The sequence below is a fragment of the Dendrobates tinctorius genome, unplaced genomic scaffold (genome assembly GCF_039654945.1).
Source record: "Dendrobates tinctorius isolate UK_male_01 unplaced genomic scaffold, ASM3965494v1 ptg000184l, whole genome shotgun sequence".
Classification (NCBI taxonomy): Eukaryota; Metazoa; Chordata; class Amphibia; order Anura; family Dendrobatidae; genus Dendrobates; species Dendrobates tinctorius.
Window position 1 is genome coordinate 14454654 of NW_027361851.1, and position 20144 is coordinate 14474797.

At 44.1% G+C, this 20144-nt stretch overlaps 1 protein-coding gene across 3 annotated transcripts in view; it reads left to right on the forward strand.

The window, feature by feature from the left end:
* The window catches only part of LOC141055135 (C-Jun-amino-terminal kinase-interacting protein 4-like), a 315480-nt gene that overhangs the window by 183993 nt on the left and 111343 nt on the right, over nt 1–20144 (forward strand). For all 3 annotated transcript variants that reach the window (XM_073552116.1, XM_073552115.1, XM_073552117.1), the window contains exon 12: nt 19269–19399. In XM_073552116.1, the coding sequence (XP_073408217.1) occupies nt 19269–19399 (131 nt within the window). The remainder of the gene's footprint in view (nt 1–19268; nt 19400–20144) is intronic.

Sequence of the window (20144 nt, forward strand, 5' to 3'; positions counted from 1 at the left end):
ATGTGCCAGTAGTTTGGTCAAAATGAGCTTAATTCCATGATTAATAAGAAAATGGAAAACGGTCTTAGGAGCGCAGGAAATAGACTCAGACAAGAGATGGGTTTAAACCGCAACACTTTTCGACGGAGGATCCGTCTTCATCAGGTGGAAGTTTATTAATGACATAGGGGATGGGGTATTTAAATGGGAAGCAGCCAATCACAACAGTCAACACAGTTACATGTTATGATAGTCACATGTTACGACAAGGTGACATCATATATTAAAAAAAAAAAAAAGCAGATAAAAACAACCTATATAAAACGTGAGATAAAACAGCATGAGTTAAACAAGTTTTAAATGTATAAAATGTGCAAAAAGGAGCAATAAAATAGATAAAAATGAATAAAATTATTAACAGGTTAGTAGACCAATAAAAAGACCAATAAAAAAGCGAGAACCCTTATTAATAATAAAAGCATATAAACAATAGCATCTAAGTAAAACACACTGATGATAAAAAGGCAAATAAAGTTATCTGGTCACTTTATCAATAGTTAAATTCAGACCTTCAGGGGCAAGTGTGCCAAGCTTGAATATCCAAAAGCTTTCTCTATTGAGTAAACTGTTGAAGCGATCAGCCACGGTATCAGGTATGTGGTCAATAATCGTTAGTTTCAAAGTTTTTGGATTTTTTTGATGCACAGTTAAAAAATGTTCAGAAAGGCTGTGCAGGAGAAAGCCATTTCGGATATTCTGTCGATGCTTGTTCAATCTAGCATGCATTGTTTGTATGGTTCGACTTACGTACTGTAGGCCGCAACCACATTCAATCAAGTATACGACAAAAATAGATTGACAGTTAACATGAAAATGAATTTTATATGAGGTACCTGTAGTGTTGGATTTAATTTCATGCACCCCATTTAAAATGGAGGTGCAGCAAAGACATTTGGGGGCTCTACATGCATAGCAACCAGGGTACAGAGAAATTGGGAGAGAGGATAGGGAGCCTGAACTCAAGGTGGTGTTGCTTGGTGCAACAAGGTTCCGTAACGTGCGGTTTCTGCGGAATACCATTCTAGGTCGGGGGGAATATACTTGGTCAAAACTGGGTCCCCTTTCAGGATGAACCAGTACTTGGTAAGGAGCTTCTTAATCAACCCATAGGATTGGTTGAAAGTGGTAACGAAACTCCATCTACCTAGCTCAGTACCAGAAGAACAAGCGGTTTTATTACTCATAATCTTGCTTATACAGTCTTTCTGTGTGAAAGTTTTTGCGCTCAGGAATGCATCTTGGAGAAATTTTTTAGGGTACCCTTTCTGCTGAAACCGCTGTTTCAAAACTTTTGCCGCCTCAATAAAGTCAGTATCCTCTGTGCAATTTTTTCGTATACGCCAATATTGCCCGTATGGAATGTTCTGAATCCACTTGGGTAGATGACCACTGCTGAAACTAAGGTAGCTGTTCACATCTACTTCTTTAAAATGTGTGGTGGTGAAAAACCATCCCAATTTGTCAACATGTACCAAAAGGTCCAGGAATTGGATGAATGTAGTGGAGGTGGAGACCTGACATCCTTGTCTGCCCCTGGATTGCTTCCTAAGCGCTCCTTTATGACCGCTTATCACTGACTCTAATTCAATGATTAGACATACAGGCAAGATGACATCAATTCTGTCTAATCAGTGGATGTTGTCTATATGGACTCTTCAGTTTTGGGGAGGAAACTAGAAAAAAATGTAATAAAATTGTAGTCTGTCTTATAGTCCGATTTTACAGGAAGTGGGGGGTCCCGCTAAGGTGGACCGGGGTCTCTGCTTCAGGAGCAGAGATCTAAATCTGCACTTGCCCTGCCTCCAGTGTCCATTTTCCCAAAGTGTACTGCAGTGAGTACGGTGGGGACTCCGCAAACATTTTCTGAAAACCCGGTACCTGCCGTAGCTTCACACCGCCGAACACACCCTCCCCCCTGTCCTGGGCACGCAGCATCACCCCACTCCTGCCACCACCAGCTTCCTGCAACGGTGACCCTGCCTCCTGTGACCACCTCTTACTCTACATGTCTTTCTGCACAGGATGGTGGTTGAGAGGATACTGTCTGGTTGCAGGCTGACTAGAGCTGGAACTGGGAGGAGCAGCCTGCTTGCATGGACCGAGATGCCAGCATGTGCGTTCTGCTCTGATACACAGAATTGCTGTAGCTCTAAGGGTTCTTTTATACTTCCCGTGTTTTTTTGGGCCGTATTGCAGTGATTTTCACGGTCTCCCGCAAAAACAGGCCGTAAAAAACTTCTCGGATCGCCGTTTTTCCTTGTTTTGACAAATTGGTGGGAAAAAATATGGCGCTCCACAATTACTGTGTACCGCAAAAACAAACTACTGTTGCAAGCTTGATATTTTTTCACAGCCGTATATTTATGAATTTTTGCAGGCCGTTTTTGCGGCCCCATAGAAATCTATTGGGGCCATGAAAACGGCCCACAAAAACACAGCAAGTGTGAAAGAAGCCTTAAAGTGCAAACTTAATTACCTGCAGGCCAGAGTTTGATGTGTGGTATACAGCAATAGTAAAGGGGTTGTTATGTGAACAAAGTACATTTTAAGTAATGGATCTTGGACTAAAAAGAAGTTCCACAGTTGGATAATAAGTAAAAAATAATCTTTATATAGCGCCAACATATTCCACAGCGCTTTACAGTTTAACAGTTCCAAGCACAAAAGTCATAAGTAACAACGTTAACAATACAATATTAAAGCAAAATAAGACTGTGTTTAAAAAAAAAAAATGTTCCTGTGCTGAGATAAATCTTATAAATGTGCCCCTGTTATGTACTCTTTAATGGCCTGACTATGCAGCAACATCAGAGGCGTAGCTAGGGTTTTGGTTTAAGGGGGGCAAAACTTCTGAGTGGGCCCCTAACTAGGTAACTTTGATTACAACTCGGTGACACGCCCTAATTAGTGGATGTAGGAGATGACTGCGCTGTTACTGAAAATAATCCCTATATAAAGACCAACATGGATATTACCGCCATATGGTCAGTGGTAAATACCAGTCATACAAAACATATAAGTGATTACTGCACAGTTATAGTTGGTGTCTTACCGCTTACGATCTTTCTGATGGAATCGTTCACTTTTCACGTCTTTTCCATCTGGGCCAGACTGACATGACAGCTCCTCCAGCCAGGACTCGGCTACATAGAATACAACAACGACACATTTCACTTCTATTCCAGCCCCATCACCATGTATCCCCAACCTGCACAAACCCCTCATCCTGCTGATACCCCATTACTGAGCCACTGCTTCTGTCCGTATGTATCCCTATTACTGCACCTGATACCCCAATACTGAGCCGCTACTGCCGTATGTGTCCCTATTACTGCACCTGATACCCCAATGCTGAGCCGCTGCTGCCGTATGTGTCCCTATTACTGCACCTGATACCCCAATGCTGAGCCGCTGCTGCCGTATGTGTCCCTATTACTGCACCTGATACCCCAATACTGAGCCACTGCTGCCGTATGTAAAATAAAATGCAAAGAGAGGCGCAATGAGTGTACCTGTGTTTAAATTAATTCCCTAACTGAATCGACAGGGTGATCACCTTATAGGGTTGTGCCACCCTTGCACAACCATGGTGTGAACATGACTGGTAGCTGGGGAGCGTGTCCTCGCAACCCAGAAGGGCACTGTACTTGGCTGTCAGCAACCTCCGCTCTCCTGGTCAGTCCATCTCTCACCGGCTTCCGGATGTGAAGTTGAGACCGATCCCAGCCGTAAGTGAGCACCAAGGATCCCGGAGCTTCCCAGCACCGCCCAGCAAATGCAGGTTCTCCCACAAGCAACTGCCCTCCAAGCTTCTCCTGCCGCTGAGCCTCAGAGAGGAAAATTCAATGTGAAGCAACAAAAAAAAGTGGTCTATAGGAGCGCTAAAGGAGAGTCCCTATTAATGCACCTGATACCCCAATACTGAGCCGCTGCTGCCATGTGTCCCTATTACTGCACCTGATACCCCAATACTGAGCCGCTGCTGCCACGTGTCCCTATTACTGCACCTGATACCCTCTATATACACACAGCTCCGCTCCACACCCCCTATACACACATGGCTCCACTCCGTACACGCTGTACACGCTCGGCTCTTCTCCGTACACGCTGTATACGCTCGGCTCTTCTCCGTACACGCTGTACATGCTCGGCTCTTCTCCGTACACGCTGTACACGCGCGGCTCTTCTCCGTACACGCTGTACACGCGCGGCTCTGCGCCGTACACGCTGTACACGCGCGGCTCTGCGCCGTACACGCTGTACACGCGCGGCTCTGCGCCGTACACGCTGTACACGCGCGGCTCTGCGCCGTACACGCTGTACACGCGCGGCTCTGCTCCGTACACGCGCGGCTCTGCTCCGTACACGCGCGGCTCTGCTCCGTACACGCGCGGCTCTGCTCCGTACACGCGCGGCTCTGCTCCGTACACGCGCGGCTCTGCTCCGTACACGCTGTACACGCGCGGCTCTGCTCCGCTCTGTACACGCTGTACACGCGTGGCTCTGCTCCGTACACGCGCGGCTCTGCCCCGTACACGCTGTACACGCGCGGCTCTGCCCCGTACACGCTGTACACGCGCGGCTCTGCCCCGTACACGCTGTACACGCGCGGCTCTGCCCCGTACACGCGCGGCTCTGCCCCGTACACGCGCGGCTCTGCCCCGTACACGCGCGGCTCTGCCCCGTACACGCGCGGCTCTGCCCCGTACACGCGCGGCTCTGCCCCGTACACGCGCGGCTCTGCCCCGTACACGCGCGGCTCTGCCCCGTACACGCGCGGCTCTGCTCCGTACACGCGCGGCTCTGCTCCGTACACGCGCGGCTCTGCTCCGTACACGCGCGGCTCTGCTCCGTACACGCGCGGCTCTGCTCCGTACACGCTGTACGAAAACGGCTCCGCTCCTCCGTACACCTCATACATGCATAGCTCTGCGTCGTACACCACCTACACACACGGCTCCTCTCTGTACACCTCATGCATGCATATCTCTGCGCCGTACACCACCTACACACACGGCTCCTCTCTGTACACCTCATGCATGCATATTTCTGCGCCGTACACCACCTACACACACGGCTCCACTCTGTACACCTCATGCATGCATATTTCTGCGCCGTACACCTTTTACTCACACGGCTCTGCTCTGTACACCTCATACACACACAGCTCTGCTACATCCACCCTGTAAACCCCTCCTGACCCCACACAGAAACTTAACCTCATCCAACCAGCAGCATGACAACCAGCACAGCAGAGTCCTGCAGCCAGCCACTGAAGCCCTGGGCCCTGATCATGTGACCCCTGACTCCGTCCCTTCTGTGACCTCATCACAGGTCCTGTGCGCACAGAAAAGCCCAGGATGACATTGCTGGCTGAGAGGTGGGGGGCCCACTGCTGGCATCGGGGCCCCCCACCGCCTTCTCAGGGGCCCATAGTGGCTGGGCAGCAGAGTAGGGAGATCGATTCTCCCTGCTCTGCCGCAGAATAGTGGTGTAGTGTAGCTCCGGTGGGCCCCCTCAGAGCGCAGGGCCCGGGGTCACTGCCCCCCCCCCCCCCCCCCCCCCCCGGTAGCTACGCTACTGAGCAACATGGTCTGATCATACCACAGCTCCTGGGAAGAGATGGGGAGGTAAATAATATACAGACACTATAGCATGGGATCACAGCTGTTGAGTTTGCTGTCCACACATACACCCAAGTATTTCAGTGACTGTTGTGCCTATTGATTTACAATTTAGTACATAATTATACATTTTATTTGCTTTGCCCAAGTGCATGACCTTACATTTATCTACATTAAACTTCAATTGCCATTTCTCAGCCCATTCCTCCAGCTTAGGCCTCTTTCACACGTCAGTGTCTCCGGTACATGTAGTGACAGTTTTCTCACATACCAGAGACACTGACACACGTGTCACACTGACACACATGTCAGCATGTTTTCACAGACTGTGTGTCCGTGTGCACAACACTGAGACGTGTCCGTTTTAACACGTATAAAAAGAACCTGGCACTCAATGCTGGTGAATAGTTGCTTTATTTGTAGTACTAAACAAATGTTTCGATCCCAAGGACCTTCATCAGTTATGTACTAATAGTTCCAGAACAAGTGTATAGCGGTACAGACAAATATAACCGCATCAATGCGATAGACAGTCTTAATGCCATCAATGTTGAAGTAACAGGCTTGGTGAGTCTGTGTCCTGACACGGCATCCACCGTACACTTGTTCTGGAACTATTAGTACGTAACTGATGAAGGTCCTTGGGACCGAAACGTTTGTTTAGTATTACAAATAAAGCAACTATTCACCAACATTCAGTTGAGTGCCAGATTCTTTTTATACGTATCGCATGGTGTAGGAACCTACCTTGGCACCTTCAGCATTAGTGCGCACGGTTTCTTTGTCTATGCATTTTAACACTGACACACGGCCCGCAACATGTGCACACGGAGAACAGTTCACACTGTCCTCTGTGCTAATGGACGGTCGCCGGGGAAGAAGCGGCTACTGTAAGCGCTATTTCCCTGCGGCTGGTGCTGAACGCAGCAGCCGGCGCATGCTCAGTAACTAGCGGTGACGTCACCGCTGATCACTGAGTCTGCGTTCTGCTTCCATTCATTCTACAGTCATTTACAGTCGGGAGTGGCTGTGTTAGCAGCGCTCCACTGTAAACTGATTAACCTCCGAGATGGATTTACACAGTGGGACGTGACTGAGCGCCGGACAGGTAATGTATATTGTTGCTTTATTATTTTCACCTTTTTTACAGGAGATCGATGGCTTCGCAAAGGAATTAGCAGTGTAATAAAGATTTAAAAAAAATGTGTTGTATTCTTTCCTTAAAATACTTAATTCTTATTGTGTATGTTTATTTAACCCTTTATTTACTGTAGGATTAGTAATGAATAGGTGTCTTATTGACACCTCTCCATTACTAATCCGGGCCCAATGTCACCTAACAATAGCAAGGTGACATTAACCCCTTATTACCCCACTTGCTACCACTACAGGGCAAGTGCGAAGAACCGGGCAAAGCTCCAGAATAGGCACGTTTAATAGATGCGCCTTTTCTGGGCAAGCTAGGGGCTGCTGTTTTTAGACTGTGGGGGGGCCAAGATCAGTGGCCCCTTACCAGCCTGAGAATATCAGCCCTCAGCTGTCAGGTTGGTTGTCAAAAATAGGGGGACCCCACGCCGTTTTTTAAAATTATTTATTAAAATAATTTTTATAAAAACAGCGTGGGAACCCCTCTATTCTTGGGAACCAACCTTGATGAAGCTGACAGCTGAGGGCTGCAGCCCACAGCTGTAAGTTTCGTCTGGTCGGTTCATAAACAGAGGGGGACCCCACGTCGGGTTTTCATTCTGCCCTCCTGCTCGCTGTTGCCGGCAGAGCAGGAGAGAAGAATGTCAGCCGCGGTCAGCACCAGCCGCTGGGAACAGCGCTTTTACTGTTACTGTAGCGCTTCTTCCCGGCAGCCGTCCGTGTGGTCCTGATGCGGCTCACGTGCGGCACACGGTTGCCACACATAGGTACCATGTGTCCCCACGGATAGCTCCGGTACTGTTTTTTTCCGATACCGGAATTAACTGGACGTGTGAAACTGGCCTTATATAAATGCCTCTGTAACATGAAAAATATTCAGGATTGAGAGTCCTCAGTAGTTGATACCTTTTAATGGCTAACTGAAAAGATGGTAATACATTGCAAGCTTTCGAGACTACTCAGGTCTCTTCATCAGGCTAGACTAATACAAAATCTGAAGTCACATATTTATGCACAATACAGCCTAGAAAAAATGCAATAGATAAGACAAGTGACGTGAAGCAGAACTATCAATATGGGAGAGGGAGAAACATAAATATAAACATTGGACCAGTTCATAGATAAGGAGTCTGGATGTTTTATGGTCCTCTGATTGGGGTCTAGTTCTGTGTTGCCCCGCAAGGTTTTAAAAGGAAATTCCTTAATTGATGTAAAAAGACATAAATCCATGCGACACATTCATTCCAGCACTGAGAGTGTCAAAGTTCGTCATAAATTTGTACTCCCAAACTCGTCTCTCTCTCTGAGATGTGAAGTTACCTTTCAATACCAGTAATTTCATATCCATGCTGCTGTGATCAGGGATACAGAAATGTTTTGCCACAGGTAGATCCATTCTTTTTTCTCTTATTGTGTGACGATGAGCATTCATCCTTGTTCTAAGCTTTTGCCCTGTCTCCCCCACATACAGACCCCCAGTTGGACATTTAGTACAAATAATTAAGTACACCACATTAGATGTAATGCAGGTGAAAGTACCTGGGATCTTGTAGTCCTGATGTGAGTTGGGGATCTTTATCTTGTCCGTGGTCATTATAAATGGACAGGTTTTACATTTTTTCTGGTTGCAAGGAAAGGTTCCTGCAGCTGTTGGAGAGGACAGGGAGCTTCTGACAATGATGCTTCTTAAATTTGGGGGCTGCCTAAAACACAGTAGTGGGGGGTCTGGAAAAATGGATTTTAATCGGGCATCTTTTTGTAGTAAAGGTTGTAATTTCCGTGCAGCTCCCCTTAGCACCTCCAGATTTGGGTTGTAGGTGACTACTAGAGGCACTCGGTTATTTTCTTCTTTAGCTTTGTAATGTAGCAGGTGATTCCTTGACAATCTGGTGGCTCTTGTAATTTGGTTTTCAATTGTTCTTGGATGGTAACCCTGATTCAAAAAGGTCTTTTTGAGGCGACCAAGGTGTTTGTCTCTATCCATGGGGTTGGAACATATACGATTGTATCTGATGGCTTGGCTATAGATAATAGAGTTCTTTATGTGTTTTGTATGGAAACTGTCCCATTTAAGGTATGTTGGACTGTCGATTGGCTTCTGATACAGGGATGTCTCTATTTCATTGTTTTTTAGCTTAATGATGGTGTCCAAAAAATTAATCTCGGTACTGGAGTAGTTGAGTGTTAAATTGATGGTGGGATGAAATTGATTAAACTGTTCGTGGAACGTCTTTAGCTGTTGCTCAGACTCCGTCCAGATGATTAAAATATCATCAATGAAGCGGTAGTAGGCCAGGGGCCTGATGGGGCATGAGGACAAAAAATCGCTTTCAAGCTTGGCCATGAAAAGATTTGCATACTGTGGAGCCATTTTACTTCCCATAGCTGTGCCAGTCTCCTGTAGATAGATCCTGTTGTCAAATTCAAAGTAATTGTGGGTGAGGATGAATTTTATAAGTTTCACCACAGCATCAGCATCAGTCCCTGTGTTTTCCATGAAGAATTTGCAGGCATGTAAACCATCTTGGTGTGGGATATTAGAGTACAAAGATTCCACATCCATGGTGGCCAGGATGGTTCCTTCTGGTAGAGGACCTATTGCTGCTAGTTTATTCAATAGGTCAGTTGTGTCCTGAATGTAGCTGGATGTATCCTTGACCAGTGGTTTAAGAATACCCTCTACCCATCCAGATACCTGCTCAGTGAGGGTGCCCACACATGAAATAATTGGTCTTCCTGGATTTCCAGATTTTGGGAAGCATGTAGAATGTCCCTATTCTTGGAGTCTCTGGTATCAGGTCATCGCCAGCTCTTATGGACTGGTCAGGCAGACAAGAAACCAACTTGTTTAGTTCCTTGTAATAGTCCTGTGTAGGATCCGACTCCAATTTTCTATAGTAGCATGTGTCCATAAGTTGCCTGTTTGCTTCCTTCATGTAGTCTGATGTATTCATATTGATAGTTCTGCTTCACGTCACTTGTCTTATCTATTGCATTTTTTCTAGGCTGTATTGTGCATAAATATGTGACTTCAGATTTTGTATTAGTCTAGCCTGATGAAGAGACCTGAGTAGTCTCGAAAGCTTGCAATGTATTACCATCTTTTCAGTTAGCCATTAAAAGGTATCAACTACTGAGGACTCTCAATCCTGAATATTTTTCTATCCACTGGCTAACACGGTACAAAGATATACATCTTTCCTGTATCTGTAACATGAAATTATCTTTCTCTGTGCTGATTACCCTGAACAGTTTATTATCTGAAAATATTGAAATTCTACTGTAAAATGTTAAAAAAAAAAAAAAAAAAAGAGGGCCCTATGGTGCCCCACTGTTAAGTGTGACCCAATCCGAGTGTGTTCCACTAATAACCCCCCTTTGTTTCCTACACTACCAGTTGATTACCCAGTAACACATATTTTCTCCTACTCCCATTATTCTCATTTTATGTACCAACCTTTTGTGTGGCACTGTAGCAAACGCCTTTGAAAAGTCCATATAGATAACATCCACTAAGTTTCCCTGGTCCAGTCTGAAACTTGCTTCCTCAAAGAAACTGATCAAATTAATTTGACAGGACCAATCCCTCATAAACCCATGTTGATATTCGGTTTTACTCATGATGTGTAGCACAGACGATCGGATGATCGCAGCTTCTAGTCTCCCATGGAGACTATTGAAGCAAGTAAAAATTAAAAAAAATAAATTGTTCAAATCACCCCCCTTTCGCCCCATTCAAAATAAAACAGTAAAAAAACACACATTTGGTATTGCCAAGTTAAATAATGCCTATCAAAATATAAAAATAATTAATCTGATCGGTAAACGGCATAACAAGAGAAGAAATCAAAACGCCAGAATTATTTTTTTTTTGGTTGTCGCAACATTGTAATAAAATGCAGTAACAGGCAATCCAAAAATTTTATCTGCCCTAAAATGGTAAAAAAAAAAGTCAGCTCAGCGCACAAAAAATAAGTCCCCACCCAGCCCCTGATAATGAAAAACCACATAAATAAAAAAAGAACCTAGACATGTTTGGTGTCTTTGAACTCGTAATGACCTGAAGAATCAGAATGACAGGTCAGTTTTAGCATTTAGGCTATGTGCACGCGTTTCGGAATTGCCGTGGGAATTCCGGAATTCCATTCCGCGGGAAATATGCGAGAAAACCGCATTTTCATTCCCACCTATTTCCCGCGGAAAAACTAGCGATTTGCAAGTGTAATTAGCTTGCAGAATGCTAGCATTTTCCAAGCGATCTGTGGCATCGCTTGGAAAACTGATTGACAGGTTGGTCACACTCGTCAAACATAGTGTTTGACGAGTGTGACCAACTTTTTACTACTGAGGCTGCCTATGCAGCATCAGTAGTAAAAAGATCTAATGTTAAAAATAATTTAAAAAAATTAAAACGTGTTTTTCTCGCCTTCCGACGTCCCGCGATGCTCCCGGCAGTTCCCGTTCCCAGAGATGCATTGCGCCAATGACCTTTGACGTCGCGGTCTCGCGAGACCACAACGTCATCAAAGGTCATTGGCGCAATGCATCTCTGGGAATGGACCCTGCCGGGAGCATCGCTGAGGCCTGCTGACGCTGCGAGGGACATCGGAAGGTGAGAATATTTTTTTTTATTTTAATTCTATTTTTACAGGTATATGGTACCCAGAGCCTGGAGGAGAATCTCCTCTCCCCCAGACCGTGGGTACCATCCGCAAATGTTCCGCTTACTTTTAGCATGGTGGGCACAGACACATGAGGAACGTAAGCAGAACAATGCATTCCTGCGTGTGCGGATTTTCCCGCTATTCCGCACAGAGAATGAGCATGGTGCTTATTTTTTCATGATGCAATTGCGCCGCGAAAAAATCCGCAGCATTAGCACAACATGTGTGGAATGCCATAGGAATGCTTTTTTTTTTTCTTTGCGTTTTCGCGGCAAAATCGCGCGTTTAAAATGGCCGCGAAAACGCAAAAAAAGCTACGTGTAAACACAGCCTTAGTGAACATGGTTAAAAAAGTGGAAAAGTGGATTTGAACTTTTTTGCAATTTCGCGGCACTTTGCATTTTTTCCCTGGTTTTCAGTACATGTTATTGTAGAAGCAATTGTGGCGTTCTAAAGTACAACTCGTCCTGCAAAAAACAAGCCCAAAGATCATCGGTCATCCGTTGGAAATTTGCCTTCCTGAAGTTTAGTGTCCTTGTAACCCCTCTACTATACATCTTATTAAAGTATACATGAAAACTTATTTTGTGATCACTATTACCCAAGTGACCCCAAACCCTTACATTTGATATTCTGCTTCATGTTGGGTCTAGCCGCACCCCTTTTCAAAAGCCTTTCTTTTGCTGGACCTGCAGTTTTCTGCTCCCCAGTTTTTATCAGGGTAGTTAAAGTCCTCCATAATAATTACCGTATTTTTTGGACTGCAAGATGCATCGGACCAAAAGACGCACCTAGGGTTTAGAGGAGGAAATAGAAAAACAAAATTAACCAAAAAATGTTGGCATGACAAACTGTTGTGGGGGGGAGGAGCTACTACTGACACTGCTATAGGGGTAATATTCTGCATCCTGGTATACATGGCCCCCCATCCGGGTATACATGGTCCCCCATTCTGTTATACATGGTCACCATCCTCCATCCCCATCCTAGAATTCATGGCCACCATCCCCATCCTGGTATACAGGAAAACGTATGCAAACAGTACATACATATAGTACATTCATTCATTCATTCATTCATGCATGCATACATACATACATACATACATACATATAGTACATTCATTCATTCATTCATTCATTCATACATACATACATACATACATACATACATACATACATACATACAGTACATCCGGACTATAAGACACACACCCCAGTTTCCCCAAAAATTTTGGAGGAAAAAAGTGCGTCTTATAGTCTGAAAACTACGATACTTCTTCCTAGTCTCCTGCCTTATCTATTTGCTTTGATGATATTTTCTGCCACTTCCATTATATTTGGAAACTTATAACAAACCCCTATCAGTATTATATTATTCTTTCTCCCTCTTTTATTTCCACTAGTGTTGGTCGAATAGCTTTGGATAAGAGCTTATCCGAATAGCTATAGCACTTCCCGAATAGCTGCCCCGGATGAAACGCTCCCTATAATCAGCTGTTCGGCGCCGCAGCTGCGTGTGTCGTGGCTGTGTGACAGTCACAACTCATGCATGGAGAGCCCAACAAACAGGCTGTCCATGCATGTGTTGTGACTGTTACACAGCCGTGACACATGCACCTGCAGCGCCTAACAGTTGATCATCAGTAGAGCTCCAGGTATCCAGGCTCCCGATGTAACTATTCGGGAAGCGCAGTAGCTATTTGGATAAGCTCTTATTCGAAGCTGTTCTCCACCCATAGGGACACTAAATTTTCCCCCACAACCCACATAAAAACCAATAGCCTCACATATATTAATAATGTGATGTAATTTAACAACTCAATCATAGCTTTCATCCAGCCATTTCTCTACTATTCCCACAATATTACAGTTTTCCTCCAACATTATCAATGCTAATTCCTCTGTCTTGTTGGCGAGGCTTCTGCCATTAGTATTCATGCTGTTTATGTATTTCTCTTTACCTCTATTTCTGCTTAGTGTATTGATTGTATTAATTCCTCTCCCCATGCCATCCTCCATTTCATTATTTACTCCTGCGTCACTATTAAAACCGTCTTTCTCTGCTGTACAGTAATTGCCCCCCCCTTCCACCACCAGTCCCCAGTTTAGAAACTCCTCCAAACTTCAAGCCATTTTTCCCCCAGCACAGTTGTACCCTCCCCATTTAGGTGCAGGCCATCCCTAATATAGAGCACTTTAACAAAAAATAATTCTGCCCAGTTCTGCAGAAACTCCACACCCTCCTCCTTAGGCCTCCTTCATCCTGATGAATCCTGTACTGGAGAAAAAACAGTACTGGTGAGATCGGTGTGCCATCCGTATGTAGGCGTGTGTCATCAGTGTGTACGTGTGCTGTCAGTGTGACTTTTAGAATGAATTGCAGCATAGAAATTAAACCGTTTCATATATTAATGCTGTTCAAATGGAGAAGGGGCCGTGGATATTCGCCGCACCCCAGGCTAAGAAAATTAGCCCCTTAGCCGCCCCATTAAATCCCTCAATTCTGGTTCTTAGCCTCTGCTTTTTTCACTTTCCCTGGTGCGGTTGCAGGTAGGGAATTAGATGTGGGGTTGATGTTAGCTGTTTTATGGTCGCTGACATCAAGCACAGATGTTCGTAATGGAACATAGACACCCCCATTATTAACCCCTCAGTCAAATTTAACAAAAACACAAGAGTCAAGTCCTTTTGAAAAAAAAAAAACAGTCCTTTTTTAAATAAACACTCCCTGACCCTCTTTTAGCCATTCATTCAACAAAAATGAAAAGCCAAGTTATACTTAACTTTCCTCCGATAATCCATTCAGGCCCATGTCCCACGACGATCCGGATGGTTTGGAGATGGGTCTCATGAGTGATGCGACCGCTCTCCACTCCAGCCGGGTCACACTGAGCTGAGCGAGAGAACGTGGCTGCGCGTGACCGGCGGTGATGTCATTAAGGTTACCAGTGGTCACAGTCAGCACTTCTCATGCTCGGCTCACTGCGTTCCAGCTACTACCTTCAAGGTCCTTGCTTAATGACCTTCCACCTAACTCTAACTTTTTCATTGTTGGTGTCCATGTGAACCATGATTGCTGGGCCTTCCCCAGCCCCTCACAGTAATCTGTCAACCTAATCAGCGGTGTGCCAAACTAGAGCGCCAGGAAATCAACACACAACAACCGTTCGGCGATCCCTATCTTTGTGTCAGATTTTCCTATCTGTTCCTATATCAAGAGTCCCCTGTTACCATCCCCTGTTTGTTCTGCCCTGCACTCTTATTCCTTGCATTACTGGAGCAGACACTCCCCTGGCTTTCAGATGACGTCTTGCTGAAACAGTGATACTCTTGTACTTACACCTTCCGTCATTTGCCAATTTAGCAAGCTTGTTTGTTTATGCCAGATCAGAACTAGCCTCCCTGACACTCTTCCCTCTACCCCACTTTATGTCACCCAGCTATATACCTCACTGTTGTTAAGCTCCGTGCTACGATTCTCCCCCACATCTACCCCAGCGAGTATCTACTCGGTGAGCAGCAAACTCCTTATCATATTGTCAGTGGATCTCGGAGTTGTAAGCTGTTCACTTAAATCCAGTATCTGTGAACCAAATATACATAGTGCCCACATCTGGCAGAGCAGTTTGCACCCTTAAACGGCTGGCGAAGGATGCACACTGAATGGCATTGTCAATGATAGAGCACGTTTTCCTAACTGGGATTTCACAAGACCGAAATAAGCAAATAAACAAGTATATGCAAACAAGTGAATTAAAACAAGTTACTTTATCCTAAGTTCCCTGAATACAAAGTAATTGAATCACAAGTGACACACTTAAAGGGAACCTGTCGGCAGGATTGTGTACAGTAACCTACAGACAGTGTCAGGTTGGCACCGATATACTGATTAATGATACCTGGTGATGAAATCCGTTTTGTGGTTGTTGTTTAACCTTTATTTTCAGTTAATGAGATTCTTGTGCTCTGGGGCGGGGAGGCGCGTGAGGAGTCTTTATGTGGTTCTCTGCTTAGCTATTCATACTGATGGCTTATGTCGGGTTACCGACCCTTCAGTGACCTGTCCCCTATTTTACATACTGTATATGTTATGATTTGAAAAAAAAAAAAAAAACTTCCATTCATCATGCCGGCGGCACCTTCGCCGTAGAATGATCGCATCTATAATCCATATTTTTTTTTTAGTGATTTAAATTGCTTGAGAAAAAAAAATTCTTCCTCAAAATCGCGCTGGTCGCGCCTGTGCAGTAGGTGTAGTTCAAAACTCAATATGCATGCTACTGCGCAGGCGCCAGCATTGTCGTCATTTTGCTAGAGGAAAAAAAGGGTCTCCACCAAGTTGGCGCCGTCAGTAGCGCGTGGGCAGTAGCATCTATTGTGTTCCAAATCATGCTACTGTGCAGGCGCAGCCAGCGCCATTTCGAGATTTTTTTATTTTTTTTTCACGAGCAATCTGTATCACTAAATAAAATAAAAATATGGATATTATAGATGCGATCATGGCTACATCACAGACACCGCTGGCCTGATGAATGTTTTTTTTTTTTTTTTTTTTTTTTCCAAACCAATAACTTTTACAATATGTAAAATAGGGGGCAGGTCACTGAGGGATCAGTGATCTGTCATAAGCATGAATATGTAAGCCACCCCGAAGCATTAGAATTTCATTAACTGAAAGCTGAAAATAAAGATTAAACAATCACAAGATGGGTTTCATCAACCAAGGTATCATTTTAAGCAGTATAACGACGCCAACCTCACAGTGCCTGTAGGTTACTCGGTACAATCCTGCTGACAGATACCCTGTAAGCCAAATCACACTTGGAACAAATTACGGTACACTCACAAGCTCTTTCATAGTTGCTGTATCAGATGATTTAAATAGTTGCTTTTTCCTTAGCTGCAATACACAATGCAAATCACTGGAATATCTGCAAAAGACATATTACCGCAGAATGAACGAAATAAAAAAAAAAAACAATTGCAGGATTCCATTTCACCCCATTTGGATTTTTTTTTCTTGTTTTTTTTTTTCAGTACATTTTACGATAAAAATCAATGGTGTCGTTCAAAACTACGACTTGTCCTGCAAAAAATGAGCCTTCATGAGAATATGCCAACAGAAATATAAAAATATAACTTTTTTGGAAAGAAAGGGAAAAAAAAAATGAAAGCTTAAAATCCAGATCTGAAAAATATCCGGGTCTTTAAGGCCTAATGACATCTTATGTGGTTGTTGTTGTTGTTGCTGTTTTTGGTTTTACTTTTTTCTTGTTTTTTCAGCCTTTGTTAAAGGCATCTGCTTTTTTACTTTTTTTGTTCTCCTCTAAAGCAAAGAGAATCGTGATATGAAAATTCCAGTAAATATATACATGCATACATAATTTGTGTGTTGGGTAAAAGTAATGTATTTGTAAAGCTGTTTTTTTACGCCCGACTATGGGATACACCCGAAAACATACATCCCAACTGTCCCAAATCCAGCCAGACAGTCCCATAGTAGAAATGTCTTGATCTACCAGGAAGTCAGGATTATGTCCCAACTTCAGCTGTGTGCTCAGGACCCAGTATCCTGGTGTAGTGGTGAGGTCTCCTGGCCATGCAGGATTATACGGCGCTGTGATTGTTCTGTTCTTCCTCCTCTGACACAGGACCTTGGAGTAGGGGCTGATATTTGGCTGTGTTCTATACTTCCACCAAATGAACGCCCAATGAAGTAGGTTAAAAAAAAAAAAAAAAAAAAAAAAAATAAATAAATAAATATATATATATATATATATATATAATAAAAACGCATTGTACTCGCCTGCCTCGGGTCCACTGTAAAATCTCCAGAGCTCCTCCTGGTGTCTGGCATTGGCTGATATCATGTCACAAGAGTGGCATCAGTCTTGAGCTCACCGGCTCTGTCAGTGAAGACAGAACACTCCACTCCCTTGAGCGCGGCTGAGTGCACTCACTGGTTGGCTGTCAATATGGCATCAGCGCTGTAGCCTATGCCAGACACTGGGATCAGTGGCGGAGACTTGCTGATAGACCCAAGAAAAGAACAACGTTGATTGTTTATTTATATTATTCTGCAGCAGGGTATATTAATTTGCTGAACGGGAGCAACACATTTAACTTTGACAAGTGCATGTGCTATGTTTTAGCAGAAAAGGTTCTGTCAGTGAGAAATTGTAATTTAAAAAAATCTCTCCTGTCCAGATCAATTTCTTCTGCTGTTGTGCAAATGGAACAGACAACAGGTAGCAATTATAGACAATCAGCAAGATGACCCCAATAAAGGAGTGGTTCTGCTGATAGTGACCACAGACTATTTTTCTGTTCTCATTCATTTTGGCTTTTGTTTTGGTCACTTTTGCATTTAGTCATTGCTCCCACTCCTAGAGATACAACAGCAACCCACATAAGTTGCTCAGATAGGGCAGCTCATCCAGGATGGCACATCAATGTGAGCTGTGGTGAGAAAGGTAACTGTATCTGTCAGCACAGTGTCCAGAGCAAGGCACAGATACCAGGAAAAAGGCCAGTACACCAGGAGACATGGAGGGGGGCATAGGAGGGCCACAACCCAGCAACAGGACTACTATTTCCTCCTTTGTGCAAGGAGGAGCAGTGCCAGAGCCCTGCAAAATGACCTCCATCAGACCACTAATATCCATGTGTCTGCTCAAAATGTCAGAAGCCGACACCATGAGTGTGGTATGAGGGTCTGACTTCCACAATTCGGTGATGTGCTTACATCCCAACACTGTGCAGGGCATTTGCCAGAGAACACCAAATTGTCAAGATTGTGAGTTTCAACATTGGCTCCTTGTGCTTTTCACGGATGAGAGCAGGTTCACAGTGAGCTCACGTGACAGGCATGAAAGAGTATGGAGACTCCGTGGAGAATCCTCCTGCATGATTGGTTTGGCAGTGGGTTAGTAATGGTGTTGGGAGGGATATCTTTGGAAGGATGCACAGCCCTCCATGTGCTAGCCAGAGGTACTTAGGATCTCATCCTGGTACCTAATGGCAGTCTGAGACCAGTGTTGGATCATATGCAGGTGAAGTGGGTCCTGGGTTCCTTCTGATAATGCTAGGCCTCATGTGGCTAAAATGTATCAACAGTTCCTGCGTGAGGAAGGCATTAATGCTATGGACTGGCCTGCTCAGTCCCCATACCTGAATCTAATCGAACACATCTGGTTCATCTTGTCTTGCTACATCCAGCAATGTCATGTTGCACCACAGACTGTCCAGGAGTTGACTGATGCTGTAATCTAGGTTTGAGAGGAGATCCCTCAGGAAAACATCCGCCGCCTCATCAGGACCATGCCCAGGCATTGTGTGGAGGTCATACAGACACGTGGAGGCCACACACACTACTGAGCATCATTTCCTTGTCTTGAGGCATTTCCACTGAAGTTGGATCGGCCTGTAATTTGTTTTTCCACTTCGATTTTGAGCAGCATTCCAAATCGAGACCTCCATAGGATATTAATTTTGAAATACCTTGAGCATTTTTGTGTTATTGTTCAATACGCATTCCACTATGTAATGAATAAAGATTTTCAGCTGGAATATTTCATTGAGTGATATCTAGGATGTGGTAATTTCGTGTTCCTTTTATTTTTTTCGAGCAGTGTGTGTGTGTGTGTGTGTGTGTGTGCGTGTGTGTGTGTGGATACAGACAGCTAGATATTGAATAGATAGATATTGAGTATAGATAGATAAATATATATTATTTTTCAAGAGACGTGTATATCTTGACAATGATTTTCAAAATTATTTTTCTATCCTTCAAGGTGGATATACCTGCTGCCCAGAGAAAACGATTCACCAGAGCTGAGATGGCACGGGTACTGATGGAAAGAAATCAGTATAAGGAGAAACTTATGGAACTTCAAGATGCAATTCGCAGAACAGAAATGTTGAGGTAAGTGTTATAAAGGAAATGAAATGGTGTGTTAAATCACTGAATCTTCTAATAAGCACCTTTTGACTGCAGGCAGTGAAGGTCTCAAGTCTGCAGGGACAAGTTTTGACACTGCTGTATTAAAGCTCATGCCATCTAGCAGACTCCTCAATTTTCTATTCGTATAATGTTTACATGGTGCTAAACAACGTTGTCCACAGAGGATGTGGGAATGCTGCTTCCCTATCGCCTCGACTATCATATGCTCACTGGTTCATGGCAGAGCAGATAAGATGCAGGTTAGCTGTTGCTTGTGCCTGATGTACATGAACCGTTTTTTCCATGTACCTAAGTTCTCTAGATGTTTGTGTAATTGATTTGTCATTATGAAGAAACAAAAAAATGGAAGATAATGACAGATAATAAGGAACTCCTAGATTTATCTTTTCCTCATCTTTCAGGAGAGAGTCAGGAAGCTACTCTAATATACACTAGTGTCAGACTATATTCATGGATTTTTCCACCATAATCTGTCTGTAGGGTCCTTAACCCCTTTATCCCCAAGGGTGGTTTGCATGTTAATGACAGGACAATTTTTACAATTCTGACCACGGTCCCTTTATGAGGTAATAACTCTGGATTGCTTCCATGGATCCCGGTGATTCTGACATTATTTTCTCGTGATATATTGTACTTCATGATAGTGGCAACATTTCTTTGATATGACTTGCAATTATTTGCTAAAAAAAATGGAAATTTTGCGAAA